Source organism: Schistocerca americana, chromosome 2, assembly GCF_021461395.2.
Source record: "Schistocerca americana isolate TAMUIC-IGC-003095 chromosome 2, iqSchAmer2.1, whole genome shotgun sequence".
Taxonomy (NCBI): Eukaryota; Metazoa; Arthropoda; class Insecta; order Orthoptera; family Acrididae; genus Schistocerca; species Schistocerca americana.
In genome coordinates, this window is record NC_060120.1 from 719,746,728 (window position 1) to 719,765,083 (window position 18,356).

The 18,356-nt window shown below is 48.0% G+C and overlaps 1 protein-coding gene across 1 annotated transcript in view; it reads left to right on the plus strand.

The window, feature by feature from the left end:
- Positions 1-18,356, plus strand: part of LOC124594376 (juvenile hormone acid O-methyltransferase-like) — a 131,763-nt gene that overhangs the window by 21,580 nt on the left and 91,827 nt on the right. The window contains exon 2 of the mRNA XM_047132745.1: positions 14,502-14,719. Within this exon, the coding sequence (XP_046988701.1) occupies positions 14,502-14,719 (218 nt within the window). The remainder of the gene's footprint in view (positions 1-14,501; positions 14,720-18,356) is intronic.

Sequence of the window (18,356 nt, forward strand, 5' to 3'; positions counted from 1 at the left end):
TTCCATGATTCTACAACAAATCGATGTCAGTGAAATTGATCGGTAATTATGTGCATCCGATTTTCTACCCGTTATTATAGATTGCTATGACATGTGCCTTCTTAGAGTCCCGTGGAACTTACGCTGTTACAATGATACCTCATAGAAGATACGAATTTTGCTATATCGGTAGCATAGTCATCATAAAATTTTACCGTAATATCGTCTCGGCCAGATGCCTTCCTGGCGTCTAAGGACCTTAACTGTTTTACAACTCCTGATACACTAAACACTGTCAGCCATCACATTACCCGTTCTGACAGCAAAATAAGATACTGAATTATTTGTAGCATTTATAGATCTTACGTACGACCAAAATTTTTTGTTATTTTTAGAATCTGCAGATAAAAACATTGCTTTCAAATTCGTTAAAATCTCTCATTGATCTTTTGACAGCTGCTTTCATTTCCCATAAATTGTTTGTCTGTGACTACGTGTAAAACGACTGTGCTAAATTCTTTCTCAGCAACTCCCTAATATGTTTGTTGAACCCAGGTGGATCCTTTCCCTCCCCTATATTTGCTAGGCACATACTTCTCTAGCACGTGGACAGTACCTTCAAATTCAGACCAAAGAGGCTCAATATCTTTGTGTGTAGCGGTGAATGGCTGGAGCTGACTATGAAGATAGTCATTGACACTTTAATTGCTTTCAGAAACAAGAAAACTCTGCACTGTTTCTTTGGATTTTTTGCAACTTACACTGACATAGAAGCCACAACGACATTATGATCGCTAACACCTTCTTCTAGATTAACTTCCTCACAGAGATCATATCTGTTTGTTGCCCAACATACCTAACATGTTCCCATCTCAAGTTGGTTTTATTACAGATTGCTCAAGGTTGTACATTGAGCGATCGTAGAATAACTTCACAAGTCTTTGCTTCTGCCCCTGTGATAATCGTGTAATTTTCCCAGTCAATGGACGCCAGATTAGTCTCCAACCAATAGATAATTTGGATATTTTTCCTATGTACTCAATACTTTCCCTGAAACGCTCTGCGACGTTTGTTGCTGATGGTCTATAAAAGCATCCTAATACAATGGTAGCTCCTTCTGTGATTGACAGCTTCATCCAGACTGTTTCACAGTAAGACTCATTATCGATCTCGACTGCCTTCAAACCACTTTTAACTGCAATGAACACGTCGCCTCCCATATCAGTCCTATCCTTCCTAAACCTTGTCCAATCAGAGATCAAAATGTCACTGCTATTAATGTCTTGTTCCAACCGTCTTTCGGTACCTAAGACAAAATTGGCATTATTACTGTTTATTTCGAAGAGTAACTATGGGATCTTGCTACAGACTCTTCGACAATTTACTAACATGAGATTTAGCATATTAAAATCCTTTGGAATGATATGTTTAGGTGAACTAACAACTTTTACAGTTGGCGCACCATCAGTGTCATGAACTGGTAATTTTTCAGGCCAACGGTTTTTTTCCCGCGGGAGGAACCTAATCTAAAAAGAAAACCATGTCGACGCCACAAGTACTGTGCTACCCATGTAGATGCTTGCTTTGTGTAGCGCACCCCTTATCTATCGAGGGGCGTGCTAAAACCTTTCACCCCATAGCGCAGATCTAGAAATTTACAACCATTTTCATCAGTCGACGTAGCCTCTGGTTTAGGTTCTCCACTCGACTCCAAACCGGAGGACCCCGGCCCACCCTGGGTACGATGCTGCAGATCGTCAGCTTGGCTTCCACTCCTCGAGAGATGGAGGCCGCCTTCGCCATTTCAGCCAGCCGTCGAAAGGACCCAAGGATTTCCTCGGAACCCCGACGACTGGCATCGTTTGTGCCGACATGTGCAACAATCTGCAGCTGGCTATGCACTATTCCCTTACGACCTTACTGCCACAGAATATTCCATATCTTGCACTACTTTACCTATCTGTGTTCCGGTCCCCATGTGGACTGAAGCGTGCTGCTTCGTGATTCGCATGAGGAACATGCTCTCTGCATTTCTAATCATCCTACGATGGCGAATTGTATTCATTATAAACAGCTTCGTGTGTAGCAATATGACTACCTGGATTTTCTTTACTTCTTTACTTTTAACATTTTCACTCCCTCTTCCATCGTGCGGGGCAACCTCCGTCGGCTCTGGGACGAAGGCTCACTCCGATTTCCGACCTGACTGTAGCATTCACAGCTGTTGCTCTCTTAAACACCCTGCGCCGCTACTTTGCGAAGACGTCGAGATTCAGCCACTGTCACCCGGCCTTCCTCCCTGGGAAACGAATTGACGTGGTTCACGTGATGCTTTTCTCAGAATCGTGAATGCTACAGTGCCGCCTTTACAATAAGGGAGCTTGACAGGTGCTGTCACTTCGTCCCGGTATTCCGCCCTAGTGCCGGACAAGGTTCACATTCAAGCGTTGCAGAACCTTTCTCTTGTGGGCAAGCACGATGTCTTTCATATGTACAACTGCATTTGCGTAGATCGTTTCCCAGACGATGGTGTGAAACCACATTCGTACTCACACCTTTGGCTGGTAAAAACAAATAGCTTCCTTCTACCTCGCGATTTCTCTCACCAGCTGTGTTTTCATGGTGATGAAAAAGATTCATGGCTGGCTGGTGACTGGAGTCCCGCAATCTACTGACCACTATACAATGTGCACGGCGTTCCGTAGTTAACAATTTAGTCATATTTTCAACACATTTCATCAACCGTTTTCCTTGAAAATACGAGACTGCTCATGGTTTATTTGGAAAAAGGGTAAGGCGCCTGCTGGAGGACTCGTATCCTCCATATTATATGTACTAGGAGTTTCTGACGCCGCCTGCACCATTTCCTTCGGGAGTTTTTACGGCGGTTTTCGATTTACACGTGTTTCCCGCGCTGTCGTACACTTTTATTCAGGAGAACGGAGTGATTCAAGGCTCAGTTTTGAGCGTCTTCCTCTCTCCTAGAGTCATTAACACATTATGCACACTCCTGTCAGGCATCTCCCGGTCCGTTTACGTCAAAGACGACGGCTATTGCTCCGGCAGCTTGACTTCGTTCTAACTTCCTACGTTCCCGAAGGTTGTGAACCCCCACCCCCATCTTGGCTTTGTGCAGCGTCCCGTGTTCATCATGTACTTCATTTGCTTCCCAAGGACACTACTCCGGAATCGATTTATCGCTGTGGGTTCCTCTATCTCCACATGCAACTAACTGACAGCACCTTCATGTACACTGATGCCCTAAGACCGACTGTGGTGTCGGATGTGTCCTCGTCACTGGCACCAACCATTTTCTGTATCAGCTTCCAGAAAGGATATATTTTTACATTAGAGCTCTTGGGCGCTGATCGCGCAGTTGAGCGCCCCACAAACCAGTCATCATCAACAGGGCTTTTCATCCTCTATCAGACCACCCAGTACATCTAGCGCAACAACCTTTCAAATTGTCATTTGACGAGATTGTCTCGGTGTTCTTCAGAGCCTCTGTGTGCTTCACAGCCAATCCCTTAGAGCAACGGGTCCAAGAAAGCTTCCATTTGTTTGCTGTTGGGAGCCACCGTGATGTTCTTACGGGTTTCTGGTCACGTCGGTGTGATCCGAAACGAGGTTGCTAACGCTGCTACCAAGGTTGCAGTCCTACCTCAGCCTACTAGCTGTAATACTCCTCCGGATGATACCCGTGTCGCCGTCTGTCGGCAGATGGTCACTTCAGCATCAGTAGTGGTATTCTCTTCACGGGAACAAGCTCTGGGGATTCAAGTCTCTCCCAACGGCTTGGCCAACCTCTCCGCGAGACGATCATTCTTGCTAGTTTGCGCACTGGGCACTCTCATTTCAACCATTGTCATTTGCTACTACGTGATTCCCACCACTTCGTGTTCATTATCAACCTTCGACGTTTCGCAGTTTCATTACCCACTGCACCTTTTTTGAACCGCTTACGTCGCTGTCTCTCTGCCGCATGAGTTATCGGGCTTTTCAGCGCGGTCTGTCGATCACGTTATAGTATTAATTCGTCATAGCAATAAAATGGACTTTGGTTAGGGACCTCCGCGCTCTCTAGGTGTGTTTTGTAGCCCTTACTGTAAGGGGAAGTCTTTGTTTATAGCTCTTTCCTTACGTCGATTAGGCTTAACGTATTGGTTTCAACTACTTACTTGCCAGTGGTCTAAGGTTGACATTGGTTCTTCTGATTTGTTTCTTTGCGCCCTAAAACAAAACAAATTGTTCAAAATAAGGTCGTATCATCACCGTCTAAGTAATTTAAAAAATATACCGATCCGTCGTGCTTACGTGTGGCGAGAATGAGACTCAGGGTAGCTGCATTTCCTTCTCCGACTCCATCCACTTGAAATCTTGACTCAAGTGTTACGTATTTATACTGACCGCGCAAATGCTTGGGTAGTAATGATTGCTCCTTTTAAATCTTCTGTAAACCTTTCGATAAGTCGGTCATGTCCCCGCTTTTGCGTATGTTTCCTTTTCATAAATTCTGGTGGCATTCCGTAGAATGACTACGTACGCATTCTCAGTACCTGGAAAACTAATTCTGCCAAAATACCAACCGGACAGGCTCCACGGGAATTCAAGTTATCTACAAAAACAGAAAAGGCAAAGATGTACACTAGAAAGCTCTTAAATCTAACCGTCCTACGTGGTATCTTACCCTGTAGGAACTACCTTCTTACATAGATATCACGCGTCTTAAAAGAAGGCGTGATAGGGACAGTGACTTCACTGCTCCTCACTTTCACTGTTCCAAAACTCCGTATTTTAACCTTGATACAATGGAATTTTACCAGATGCTGCCGCCAGCTGGCTGCACTAAAGCAGTTGAGATGCTCCTCAGTGTACTACACTGGAAGATCACCTGTCTACAGCCCGAAAACCGTTTTTAATAATAAACGGACTAAGGTGATGGTGGGATTTTAGAAGGCGTTTGCACACAAGAAAAATCGTCGATTTTAAGCGAGCAGTTGGTGAGAGACAAAACACTTAACGCAGTACCCATCAGAATTACGCTGTCTGCCTGGGTAACGGTTTGCTGCTTAAGTCTCCTGACACTGCCGTCTTTCTCTCCCCCCCCCCCCCCCCCCACCCCCCTACCCCGCCAACCACCCCCCGTCAGAAATAAATCCTAGCAGGAGATTGCAGTTACCCCTCTTATGGCCACAGGCTGATTCAAAAGACCACAGTTGTATTTGGGGAACGAGAATGCAAATAGTAGGGTCAACTAGTAGGGCAGGGATTTTAACGTACCAAGAGTACAGAACCCCAAACGCATTTTAGCACCACCATGGCATGGCACCTTCTCTAAAATACGGCTATGCAGTCCTAGTCGCGCATCTGATAAAACAGCGTGTCCACGGCAATTCGTGACAGTGACAGTCAATTTCATCGATGCCAGATTACAGATCCAATGATACCCTACAAAGGTATTATCTACGAAAACCTTATTTGGAAGCTTACTCGTCTGAGGCTTGTATCAGGATACCCGCAACACCCTTTTACAGACTGGTAATTAAACAGTGAACAGTGCATAATCACAATACAATATTTTCCTGGGTCCAATATTAACATTTTTCGAAATGAAGTTAACTATTAGGCGCAAAAGTCCTAAGAGTATTGGAAACCAGGTAGGAGAAAAGAGTTCCATGCTGATGAGTTTGACGACCAGTCCAAACTCCTGGTGTTTATGAATTCTTTCTCTTTCCAATGACAACCTCAAAGGTCCCCCTGCGGGTCCGGGGATTAGAATAGGCCCGAGGTATTCCTGCCTGTCGTAAGAGGCGACTAAAAAGAGTCCATCCCCCTCACGGGGGTAGTCAGCGCCTGCGTCCGGAGACGGACGGTTTCACGACCTATAATCGTGGTCTCTTTGGTTTTTCACTTCTCGTTTCTTCCTTCCTTTTGTTGGTTCCTTTCCTTGCTCTTCTCCACTTAACTGTCTTCCTTACTCTTTCCCTTGACTTCTCCTTGCCTTCTCATTGCCTTTTTCTCCTTGCCTTCTCATTGCCTTTTTCTCCTTGCCTTCTCATTGCCTTTTTCTCCTTGCCTTCTCATTGCCTTTTTCTCCTTGCCTTCTCATTGCCTTTTTCTCCTTTCCTTCTCATTGCCTTCTTCTCCTTGCCTTCTCATTGCCTTCTTCTCCTTGCCTTCTCTGGTCTCCGCCTCGGCGTTTGAGACAGTCTGTCCTCTTTCTCCCTCTCTCTTCTTTTTCCTCTTCTTCCTTCCTCCCTGTGCGTGTCTGAAGGCCGACCCACGCGTTCGCACGCGTAGCCGGTGACGGGGTAACGCGTAAGTCCCCGCCCTGGGTAGACATGTAAGGCACGCGCGTACCCCCTGGTAAAGGCCAGGCCCAGGGAGGGGTGATTGCCTGAGCTGATACCTTCTGACCATGCCGATTGGTCCCTCCGTCTGTTTCTCGGGAGGTGTGACCTGAGGTGTAAACATTCACCTAAGGCAGGAGTGCCCTCTGAGAGGGTCCCCACAAGGAAGGAGCGCGCCATCGGAGACGCTGGCAATCGTGGGGGATTCCTCCGCAATGGATTCTACTCCATCGCTTTCGACTTCGACCCAAAAACGGAAACGTGACCAGCCAACAGTGACAAAAGTACTACCGCCTGCCCCACAGTTCCTCGTAGTTTCTCGATCTGAGGACGGAAAGGATTTTTCCTGTCAACCCTTTCGTTATTCAGAAGGGCGTAGATGCCATAGCCGGATCTGTCAAATCTTGTACCAGGTTGCGTAACGGTACCTTATTACTAGAAACTGAGAGTGCATTTCAGGCGCAAAAACTGCTTCGGGCCACACTCTTGTACACGTTCCCTGTCCGGGTGGAGGCCCACCGCACTTTGAATTCGTCTCGTGGTGTAGTCTATAGTAGCTCCCTCGACGGATTGACTGACGAGGAGCTTCAATCTTTCCTCGCTGAGCAGGGTGTGACGGCTGTCCATCGGGTCATGAAAAAGGTCGACAATGACCTTGTACCGACCCGGACACTTTTCTTGACCTTCGATAGTGTTAAGCTGCCATCGCGCATCAAGGCGGGCTACGAGGTTATTTCTGTTCGCCCCTATGTCCCGACACCTACGCGCTGCTACCAGTGTCAGCGTTTCAATCACACTCGACAGTCTTGCTCCAATGCGGCTAAATGTGTCACTTGTGGCAAGGATGCCCATGAGGGTGACGGTCCACCTCCGTCTCCTCGTTGTGTGAACTGTCAGGGTGCCCATGCCGCCTCCTCCCGCGACTGTCCTGTCTATAAGGAAGAACGCTGTATCCAGGAAATTCGAGTCAAAGAGAAAATGTCCACCTCGGCTGCTCGCAAGCTATTCGCTAGTAGGAAGCCCACGCTGCTCCCAGCGGGGAAATACAGCACTGTCCTCGCCTCTCCTCGGACTACCCGGGAGGTAGCAACCCAGACATGCGATCTGACCTTCAGCACCACGGTCGTCCGTTCGGCCAGTGCTAAGATCGCGCGGTCGACGTCTCCTCTTCCTCCCGTCACCCCACAGACACCAGCCACTTCCTCAGTTTCTGCTAAGTCGAAGACCCCGAAGTCAGATGCACGGGCCTTCATGAAGGAACCATCCCGTGCAGACTTCCTCCGTCCCTCGACCTCCCAGCCTTCGACTGGTACTTCCACCAAACGTCCTTCTAAAAAGGCGCATAGGAAGCACAGTTCTCCTTCTCCGCCGCGGCGCCTTTCTTCTCCTGCGCCACCCAGCGGTTGCCGCCCCAGGCCATCATCCGTTTCGCCTGGCCGCACCGCTGGTAGCCGTACATCTGGCCGTTCACCGGCGGAGGAAGCTCCCCCTCCCGGCCATCCTCCCGAGATGGCCGATGACCCTATAGACCCAATGGACGATGACTGTCCGCCTACTGATAGCGGCGGCAGTGCTCGCTCGAAGCCAGGCCCTCAGCGGCCTTCGAGGTGACCACTTCTATCATCTTCCTTTTCTTACGATGGCACTTATTCACTGGAATATTCGCAGCATTCGCTCCAACCGAGAGGACTTGAAGTTGCTGCTCCGCTTGCATCGTCCGCTCGTCGTAGCCCTCCAGGAAACGAAGCTACGCCCATGCGATCAAATTGCCTTGGCACACTACACCTGTGTGCGTTTTGACCTACCCCCTGTGGTAGGTATCCCAGCTCATGGAGGGGTTATGTTGCTGGTCCGGGATGATATTTACTACGATCCCATCACGTTGCACACCGGCCTGCAGGCAGTTGCCATCCGCATTACTCTCCCCACTTTTACGTTTTCCTTTTGTACCGTTTACGCTCCATCGTCATCTGCCGTTACCAGGGCAGACATGACGCAACTTATTGCTCAGCTACCTGCACCATTTTTGTTAACTGGAGACTTCAATGCCCACCATCCCCTTTGGGGCTCTCCAGCATCCTGCCCGAGGGGCTCCTTGTTAGCAGACCTTTTCAACCAGCTCGATCTTGTCTGCCTCAATACTGGCGCCCCTACTTTTCTTTCGGACACATCTCACACCTATTCCCATTTAGGCCTCTCTATATGTACTCCCCAACTTGCACGCCGGTTTGAGTGGTATGCACTTGCTGATACATATTCGAGCGACCACTTCCCGTGTGTTATCCATCTCCTGCAGCGTACCCCCTCGCCGTGCTCCTCTAGTTGGGCCGTCTCCAAGGCAGACTGGGGGCTCTTCTCTTCCAGGGCGACCTTTCAGGATCAAACCTTCACAAGCTGCGATCGTCAGGTCGCACACCTCACGGAAGTCATTCTCGCTGCTGCTGAATATTCCATCCCTCACTCTACTTCTTCTCCACGTCGCGTACCGGTCCCCTGGTGGACCGCAGCATGTAGAGACGCTTTACGTGCTCGTCGACGTGCTTTACGCACCTTTAAACGCCACCCTACAGTGGCGAATTGTATTAATTATAAACGATTACGTGCTCAGTGTCGTCGTATTATTAAAGAAAGCAAGAAAGCCAGCTGGGCTGCTTTCACAAGCACCTTCAACAGTTTTACTCCTTCTGTTGTCTGGGGTAGCCTGCGCCGGCTATCTGGCACTAAGGTCCACTCCCCAGTTTCTGGCTTGAAGGTCGCGAATGAAGTCCTTGTGGCCCCTGAGGCTGTCTCCAATGCCTTCGGCCGCTTTTTCGCCGAGGTTTCGAGCTCCGCTCATTACCACCCTGCCTTCCTCCCCCGCAAACAGGCAGAGGAGGCTAGGCCACCTGACTTCCGCTCCTCGAATTGTGAAAGTTATAATGCCCCATTCACCATGCGGGAACTCGAAACCGCACTTGGCCGATCACGGTCCTCCGCTCCAGGGCCTGATTCTATTCATATTCAGATGCTGAAGAACCTTTCTCCTGCGGGTAAAGGTTTTCTTCTTCGTACATACAATCGCATCTGGATTGAGGGACATGTTCCCGCATGCTGGCGCGAGTCTATCGTTGTCCCGATTCCTAAGCCGGGGAAGGACAAGCACTTGCCTTCCAGTTATCGACCTATCTCGCTTACCAGCTGTGTCTGTAAAGTGATGGAGCGAATGGTTAACTCTCGATTGGTTTGGCTGCTCGAGTCTCGACGCCTACTTACCAATGTACAATGTGGATTTCGTAGGCGCCGCTCTGCTGTTGACCATCTGGTTACCTTGTCGACCTTCATTATGAATAACTTCTTGCGGAAGCGCCCGACCGCGGCTGTGTTCTTTGATTTGGAGAAGGCTTATGACACCTGTTGGAGGGCGGGCATTCTCCGCACCATGCATACATGGGGCCTTCGCGGTCGCCTCCCTCTTTTTATTCGTTCCTTTTTACTGGATCGACAGTTTCGGGTACGTGTGGGATCTGTCCTGTCCGACACCTTTCGCCAGGAGAATGGGGTGCCACAGGGCTCAGTTTTGAGCGTCGCTCTCTTCGCCATCGCGATCAATCCAATAATGGATTGTCTCCCAGCTGATGTATCAGGCTCCCTTTTCGTGGACGATTTTACCATCTACTGCAGCGCGCAGTGTACACGTGTCCTGGAGCGCTGTCTTCAGCGTTCTCTTGACCGTCTTTACTCCTGGAGTGTCGCCAATGGCTTCCGTTTTTCTGCCGAGAAGACGGTCTGTATTAACTTCTGGCGCTACAAAGAGTTTCTCCCACCGTCCTTACGACTCGGTCCCGTTGCTCTCCCAATCGTGGAGACAATCAAATTTTTAGGCCTTACCTTTGACAGGAAACTTAGCTGGTCTCCACATGTGTCATATTTGGCCGCCCGTTGTACCCGTTCTTTAAATGTCCTCCGTGTTCTCAGTGGTATGTCGTGGGGAGCGGATCGAACCGTCCTACTTCGTCTATATCGGTCGATCGTCCGCTCCAAGCTGGATTATGGGAGCTTCGTGTACTCCTCTGCACGGCCATCCATCTTACGCCGCCTCAACTCCATACAACATCGGGGTTTACGACTTGCGATCGGAGCATTTTATACCAGTCCCGTAGAGAGTCTTCATGCTGACGCTGGCGAATTGCCACTCACCTACTGGCGCGATATACTGCTTTGTCGGTATGCCTGTCGGCTACTGTCAATGCCCGACCATCCGTCTTATCGTTCCTTTTTTGACGACTCTCTTGACCTTCAATACGGGTTGTATGTCTCTGCCTTGCTACCCCCTGGAGTTCGCTTTCGTCGCCTCCTTCAACACCTTCATTTTTCACTCCCTGCAATCTTTCGAGTGGGCGAGAGCCGCACGCCACCTTGGCTCCAGGCTCAGGTCCGCGTTCACCTCGACCTCAGCTCGCTCCCAAAAGAGGTCACCCCCGGTTCGGTCTACCACTCCCGTTTTTTGGAACTTCGTTCGAAGTTCATCGACATGACTTTAATTTATACAGATGGCTCTAAGACCAATGACGGGGTCGGGTGTTCCTTTATTGTTGGGGCACAAAGTTTCCAATACCGGCTCCATGGCCATTGTTCGGTCTTCACAGCTGAGCTCTTTGCCCTCTACCAGGCTGTTCTTTACGTCTGCCGCCACCGACATTCTGCTTATGTCATCTGCTCAGATTCCCTGAGCGCCATCCAGAGCCTCAGTGATCCGTACCCGGTTCACCCTTTCGTACACCGGATCCAACGCTCTCTTCAGCAGCTGGTGGACGTCGGTACGCCGGTTAGCTTTATGTGGGTTCCTGGCCATGTCGGTATCCCTGGGAACGAAGCTGCAGATGCCGCGGCCAAGGCTGCGGTCCTCCAGCCTCGGACAGCTTCTTGTTGTGTCCCTTCGTCCGATTTTAGCAGGGTCATTTGTCGGCGCGTTGTGTCGCTGTGGCATGCCGATTGGGCTGCACTTACCGACAACAAGCTTCGGGCCTTAAAACCTCTTCCCGTGGCTTGGACGTCCTCCTCACGCCCTTCTCGGCGGGAGGAGGTCGTTTTAGCAAGGTTACGAATTGGACACTGCCGGTTCAGCCATCGCCATCTGCTGACGGCTGCGCCGGCGCCGTTCTGCCCATGTGGGCACTTGCTGACGGTTAGACACATTTTAATGTCCTGTCCAGATCTTAACACACTGCGCCTCGATCTTAACCTGCCTAATACTTTAGATGCCATTTTAGCGGATGACCCACGAGCAGCTGCTCGTGTTCTTTGTTTTATCAATTTGACAAAACTCGCTAAGGACATTTGATGATGTTTTTTAGTCCTATGCCTGTCAGTCTGTCTTTTATTGTGTTTTCCCTTTTAGTTGTTGTTGTCAACTTGTGCCTCGCGGTGCATTCTTAGAGTAGTCAGGGCGCTAATGACCACTGAAGTTGTGCGCCCGAAAACCACAAAAAAAAAAAAAAAAAAAAAAAACCTCAAAGGTGCATAATCAAAAGCGACCACCTGTTACGATTGGATTCTATCAGAGGATGCCAACCCAGCTCCTCATCCGGATACAAAATCCAGATCTCACCTACCAATATTTGACTTCCGTGTTACTGGTCCTTGTCGCCCGTAATTGAATAAATGCCTCTTTTTACAGCATACTCAGCTGGAGTCGACCGAGAAACCATTTTGTGAGAAACTTTGGCTGCGTATTTGCTACGCCGCACCTTCATTCACTGTGCTTGTACTATATACCCTTTTACCGATACTGTTTGCAATGTTCTTAATAATTTCTTGTGACAGCGTCGCAGCTCTTGATCTATGTTTTACTACAAAAACTTCTCCATTTGTTCAGATGACTTCATAGGGACTACAGTGACTGTCACGAAAACACGCACGTCAAAGCCACCTCACTATCTTACAGCATTGCCATTGATAATTTCAAATGTTTGTAAAAATTCCGAAAAAATTAGCGATCTCTACTTCTACTTCAGAATATTGTGCAGTACTTTCCTAAAGATAAATTTTACCTGCTGCTACGGAAACGTTAAAACTTTCAAGAAAAATGTACTTCAACCTGTTGATAAAACAGAGCTTCCCACACATTTTTAAATGAAAGAAAATTGTGGAAGTTAATAGACGTACGTGACCCATATTCTATTGTGAAAACATAAAACTATTGAGATACAGAAAAACATATTGTAAGAGACGTGAAAGTGTTCCACCTGTGTAACAAAAACTGTCGTCGTTGATGGATTCGAGTTCCAATAGAACTTGGAGAACTTTCTACTGAGAAAGTTGTTGAGAAAGCTATAAAATTAATTTTGGGAACGTTGTTCAATCGGGTCACCTATCTACGGATTTTATTTGCGAAACACTCAGTGAATGGCAGCGTGATAGTAGTTGTAGGCTGCTCCCAGTAGTTACTGCAGTTCTTCTTAATACGACCGAGAGTATTCTCTACCTCCCGAACTTTTTTACAATTCTTTTCCATTGCACCCATCGCCTATATTGCCGATGTACACTACAGAAATAGGCTGTAACTAAGTCCTTTCAGGCCACTACTTCGTTTGAAGGAGAGAGAAAAATGTATTTGCGGAGGGTTTTCGTGAAACCCAAGTTCTATGTATAACACTAGACTGTTGTCCTCAACAAGTAACAAGGGCGTGGTACACAGACAGCTTTATTCTTACAGCAGAAGTGGCTCTGCATTCCATTAAAATGTTTTGCCTATCGTTACACTTTCTGAACAAAACAAAGTGAACGGAGAACACTAAGTACGGACTTCTGAGCCGAAGTAATTACTGATAATTGAAACCCTCAGCTGCTGACAGGTGGTGTTGTCCCTCGACAGCTGAAAATGTGCCCAGACCGGGACTCTAACCCGGGATTTCCTGCTTAAATGGCAGACGCTCTATCCATCTGAGCCACCGTGGACATAGTTGAATAGCGCGACTGCAGGTACTTATCCATTGCACACTTCCCGCGAGACCCACATTCCCAACTGTCCACAACCTACATATGTAATCCATGTAAGCAGGAGATCCCGGGTTGAGTCCCGGTCGGGGCACAGATTTTCAGCTGTTATCATGGAGGTATATCAAGAACATCTGTCGGTAGCTGAGGGTTTAAATTATCATTTATTCTAGAGAAGCTGCAAGTCATTAATAGTACCTGTTCTTTCGAGAACAGTTACTATCTTCATAAGTAGTAATCGCAGACATCGCCCTGTATTTATCTAGCCATATAATATTCCTATCGGTCGTGGTATCTAAAGTAAACATCTGCGCAGATGGATTCTGCCGACGCAACTGCGTTGTTAATTTGTAAAAGAGTAGATTTAGAAATACAAAGTTTTGCCGTCATTTTATGAACTTAGACAAAACTATTGCTGATTTCTTCGCTCTTGCGCAGGTAAGCAAAAAAATTCAGTAATTCCACACAGTTTGACTACCTTCGAATGTGTTTCCACCCTCTACACGAGCCCTTGCTTCCGCATTTGGTTCACTATCACACGCATGTCAATACACTGCACCACAGAAGACTCAGCCAGACGTGAACATACGGTATCGGACGGAAACATTGAACATTCAGCTGGGGCCGACCTAATACACATTAGTGTGGCTACAAAGTAATGAGGCCAGCGCATAACAGCGCTTAGCGGGTGTGGACTGCAGGCAGGGGGTGTGACCTTGAGGAACGTAATTTAGTGACGGCCACTATATTAGCCACTGTTCAGCCATTGGGAAAACACCATCACTAGAAACGTGAATCTAGTTACAGTCCTCTAAGTCTAGAACCAGTCTCCGTCATGTTTTATTTGCACCTACTTCCGGTTTGGCTTACAAAACAAAAGTCCCTAAAAGCTCAGCAAAACCCCACACAGTTGATAACTCGCTTCTGAACGTATACCGTTTCGCTGCGTTCCATGTCGTGATTTACCCAGCACAAAAACATTAAAGTAAGGAACTCACACCCATGTACTTCGTGGCTGCCTTTCACTACTTCACCTAGAAAATGACACTCGCAGGAAAAATACTTTCAGACAAGGATCAAATATGGCAAAACGTTTATGTAATGGAATCAGGTAATTAAAAATGGCCGTGTTTTGAGCCATTCGGCTATGACAGAAGTATCTGCCAGGTGCTGAAACATGTACCCAAAACGTTGCAGGTGCTGGCGCCGCGATTCCCCGAGACGGTACAAGTAGTCGGTGCGGATCCAGACCTCGCCATGGTGCACTACGCCCTGCTTCACTGCCTCAACCCCGGCATGTTCTACACACAGGCGGACATCGCAGGGCCGCAAGTGAGAGAAACGACACTGTGGAGGCTGCAACCGTTCTGGCAGATATTCTCCTTCAACTACGTGAAGTCGCTGTCCACAGACAGGTAAGCATTCAGCATGAGTACGACTTCTCCATAGTAAACAGACATTGCACAGATCACTGCCATCAAGTTGAGGTTTCAGTGTCAGTTTAAACTACACAATGTCGCCAGTCTCAGAAATTAAAACGGTTCTTATTGTGTACACGTAAATTTTCAATAAGGAAATGAAAAAAAAAAATGGTCTTCAGTGCAGGGGCGGTCGCAAAATACAAAATTAAGTGCACTAACTGCATGACTGGTAGAGGGATAAAATGTTAGTAATAGTTTGTTCAGTGGACCACTTCCCTGTAGGCGTAAATCAACAAGAATGGGTCCGTGGATTTATAGTAGGCGTTTGTCTGAAGTAATTTAGGGAAACCAAGAGAAATACCAGTCATGATGTTGGAATAGGGATTATTACCTAGAATATGAGGAAGGTCGGTCATCAGCTTCGTTTGATGCATCCCGCCGCGATTTGCTCTCAAGGCTATGGCTTGGATCAAACGTTGTCAATTTGCTGTAGTCCAGTCTCTCCCCCAAAGTGACTAACGTTTGCAGGTCCCTTCAGGATCACCAGTCATTACCGACGTATTGAGATGTCAGTCCATCCTCCCTGTCATCTTCCTGTCAGTTTTTGACATATCGTTCCTCGCCGATTCGGCAGAGAACATGTGTAGGGAAATTAGACAAAACCGGATCTTATTAGCTTACATGTAGCTGTTAAAGCCTCTTAGGAAGTTTCTCCATGAAATAGTACTTGTATTATCCACATGCTACCTAGTCATCAGAAACTTCGCATTTCCACCTCCTTACAATGTCATCAAAATGTCCATCGCTCGGTTATGAAATAAGCTTCCGTTATAAGCAGGAGGAAAGTTCGACAAAAGATGCAACATGCCACTTGCACTGTCCACAGGGAGAAGACGAAATAACTTTAATCCGCCTTCCCTCACGTCATAATTAGTTAGTATATCTCAAATGTAATGATACTCTTGCTAGTTTCTCTGGGCTTATTACGATTGCCAAGTTAAAATTGACGTATTTAAATCTAGAAAAACTTCAGAAACTATTGATTCGACTAGATTCCGGACCCATACCTTCCGGGCCTCACGGACCGACCCAGACTCAATTCAGAGTATACGAAAGGAAGCGAGCAGCTGGTGACACTATTACAGCCAGCCGTGTCCTGTGCCTGCAAATCGTGGCGCACTGTCTGAGAAACGCACTAATTCAGGTTCGAATTCGGAACGGGCAGAGAAAATCCTTTTACCTGTGCAGGCATAATCTGCAAACCACTCAACTCCACGCCAAAGCCTATTTCACAGGCTTCGTGCCGTATGAGACTGGGTAAGAGCGTTAAATAGCTGTCATTCGTGTCGGTATCGGTGTGATTCGTAGAGGACTGTAGTATTACCGATTCTAGACTTAAAACTGCTTCATGAAACTTCCAAAATAGGCTTTCGTATGATGGTTCGTGTCTCAAGGAGACATACCAGTAAGACTGCGGTAGACTTCACACAGTAGTGACCATTCGTGTTGTCCTTCCTCTTCAACGTATAGTATGTCCTACGCTTGTTTGGTATGGAACCATTGACATCTGCATTCTACAGTGAATGCCAAGATTTTGTTTTACACTGATGTCACCCTTCTGAGGAAACAAATATCTGCTGCTAGCTTCACCTTAAAATGAGTGTTACATTATTCTATTTCGCACCACCCACAGACGGTAAAACCTAGGTATTTGTAAGAGTTAGATTCCCCTTGACTCACTGACGATGACCTAATTTAGTAATCAGTCTTCAGACTGGTTTGATGCGGCACGCCACGAATTACATTCCTGTGTCAACCTCTTCATCTGAGTAGCTCTTGCAACCCATATGGGGTCTTTCCCACTCCTCACTAATAGGGCGCCTACAGGATGCAGCGTTTTTGGAACGCTATACAAAAATTTCAAACAAACATTAGTATTTTACTTTCCAGAAAGCAAACTGACAACTCTAATTTCTTTACAGCAAATGTTGCTAGTGAGAGGCGGCGTGAGAACAGAACAGTTCTTGGTACACAGTGTCCAAGGAAGCACTCCATACGGATCTGACAGCGTAGCACTAATCACGTTGCAGACTTGGGCAGATTATGTGCGACCGAGGATGGTAGGAGATTTTATACGCAGCTCATCTATTGTAGGGGGCGCGCCTGGAGCGGCGCGGTCAGATTCCGCGCACCATTGGCCGCCGTTTCTTCACTGCCTTCTCCAACCTTTTGTTTTCGTTCCGGCGTTGGTGGTTACGCCAGAACATTCCTCTCCCCCAAAGCGACGGGCCGTCGTCACGTACGGCGTGCGACAACGGCGGGGGATGCAGGAGGGCGGACGCTCTGATGGGCCGGAAGCTGTGACTTCATTGACGACCACCTTCCGGCCGTACCCCGCCATCTGGCTTGCGCTCTGGTGGAAACTTACCCTGAAAACGACCAGAAAGGTACGCGTCCACCTCCTGCTGCCATGAACCAGATCAAGGCGGCGACTGCTGCGTTGTGTAGGTCCCGCTCCATAGGTAGGACGAGAGGAGTTGGAGGCGGCGAAGGTTCTGTCTCCACTGGGTCGTCCTGCGATGTCATGACGACACCCTTCGGCGGCTGCTGCGGTCGCGCTGTCCTCTGTACCCGTGAACCTGGGGGAAGAGAGACTGAAAGATAGTGTACGTGACAGGACCGAAGTTGATTATGATGGCGGCGCTGCAAACCATCCAGACCTGAAACAAGATACCTGCAAGCGCCTAGTCGATGGACGATTTCGCCTCGCGCCCACCACCGCCTGCTGCCGCTAAAAACGCTGTAAAAGAAAATATCACGCAGCGCGAAGTAGCACTTGCGGCCTTGTGCGGTGCCAAATGCTGAGGAGGGAGGCAGTGAGCGATGGCGGCGGGCGTTAAGAAATTCCGCCGGCGATGCTCAGTCTTGTGGGTGCGAACGATAAGAGGCGAGAAACATTGCAAAATGTGTGCGTGTGCGTGTGCGTGTGCGTGTGCGTGTGCGTGTGCGTGTGCGTGTGCGTGTGCGTGTGCGTGTGCGTGTGCGTGTGTGTGTGCCATTGCATGCACAGAACGTTTGAAATTGATCTGACGTGAGCAGAGATCCATCGTGTGACACTAAGACTTCGAGTAAACCTAGGAAAAAAGTCGAAGACAACACCTGAATTATACTACGTGATGTTGCAAAGTTCATTGGCACAGCAAACCAAGTCAGCCACGGTGAACCTGCTAGTGTTCCAAAAAGTTTACGTAAAGTCAGTGCGCACACATTGCCATATTGATTGCGACTTCGACCAAGCAAAGAACTTCAGTGGCGGACCGGACTGAGTTTCCGCACATAGATGACAGTCATCTCTTCTATTGGGGCGTCCATATCCTGCCAAGTACATTGTCGACGCGATAACTGTTTGGTACGAACAGTCCCCAGTGTCCTTGGTGAAGTAATTGCAACACTATTTGCAAAGCTAGATACCACTACATGTGACCGTCCGTTGTCATTCTGAACAAAATCCACGCCTTTCTGTACAGCGACGCTATGCCGACGTGCAAAGTCTCGGTGAACTACAGAATTCTTCATGCTATTCACGGAGTGAGGCAAAAAAGTGTAAACATAATTGAGCGAAATATCCAAA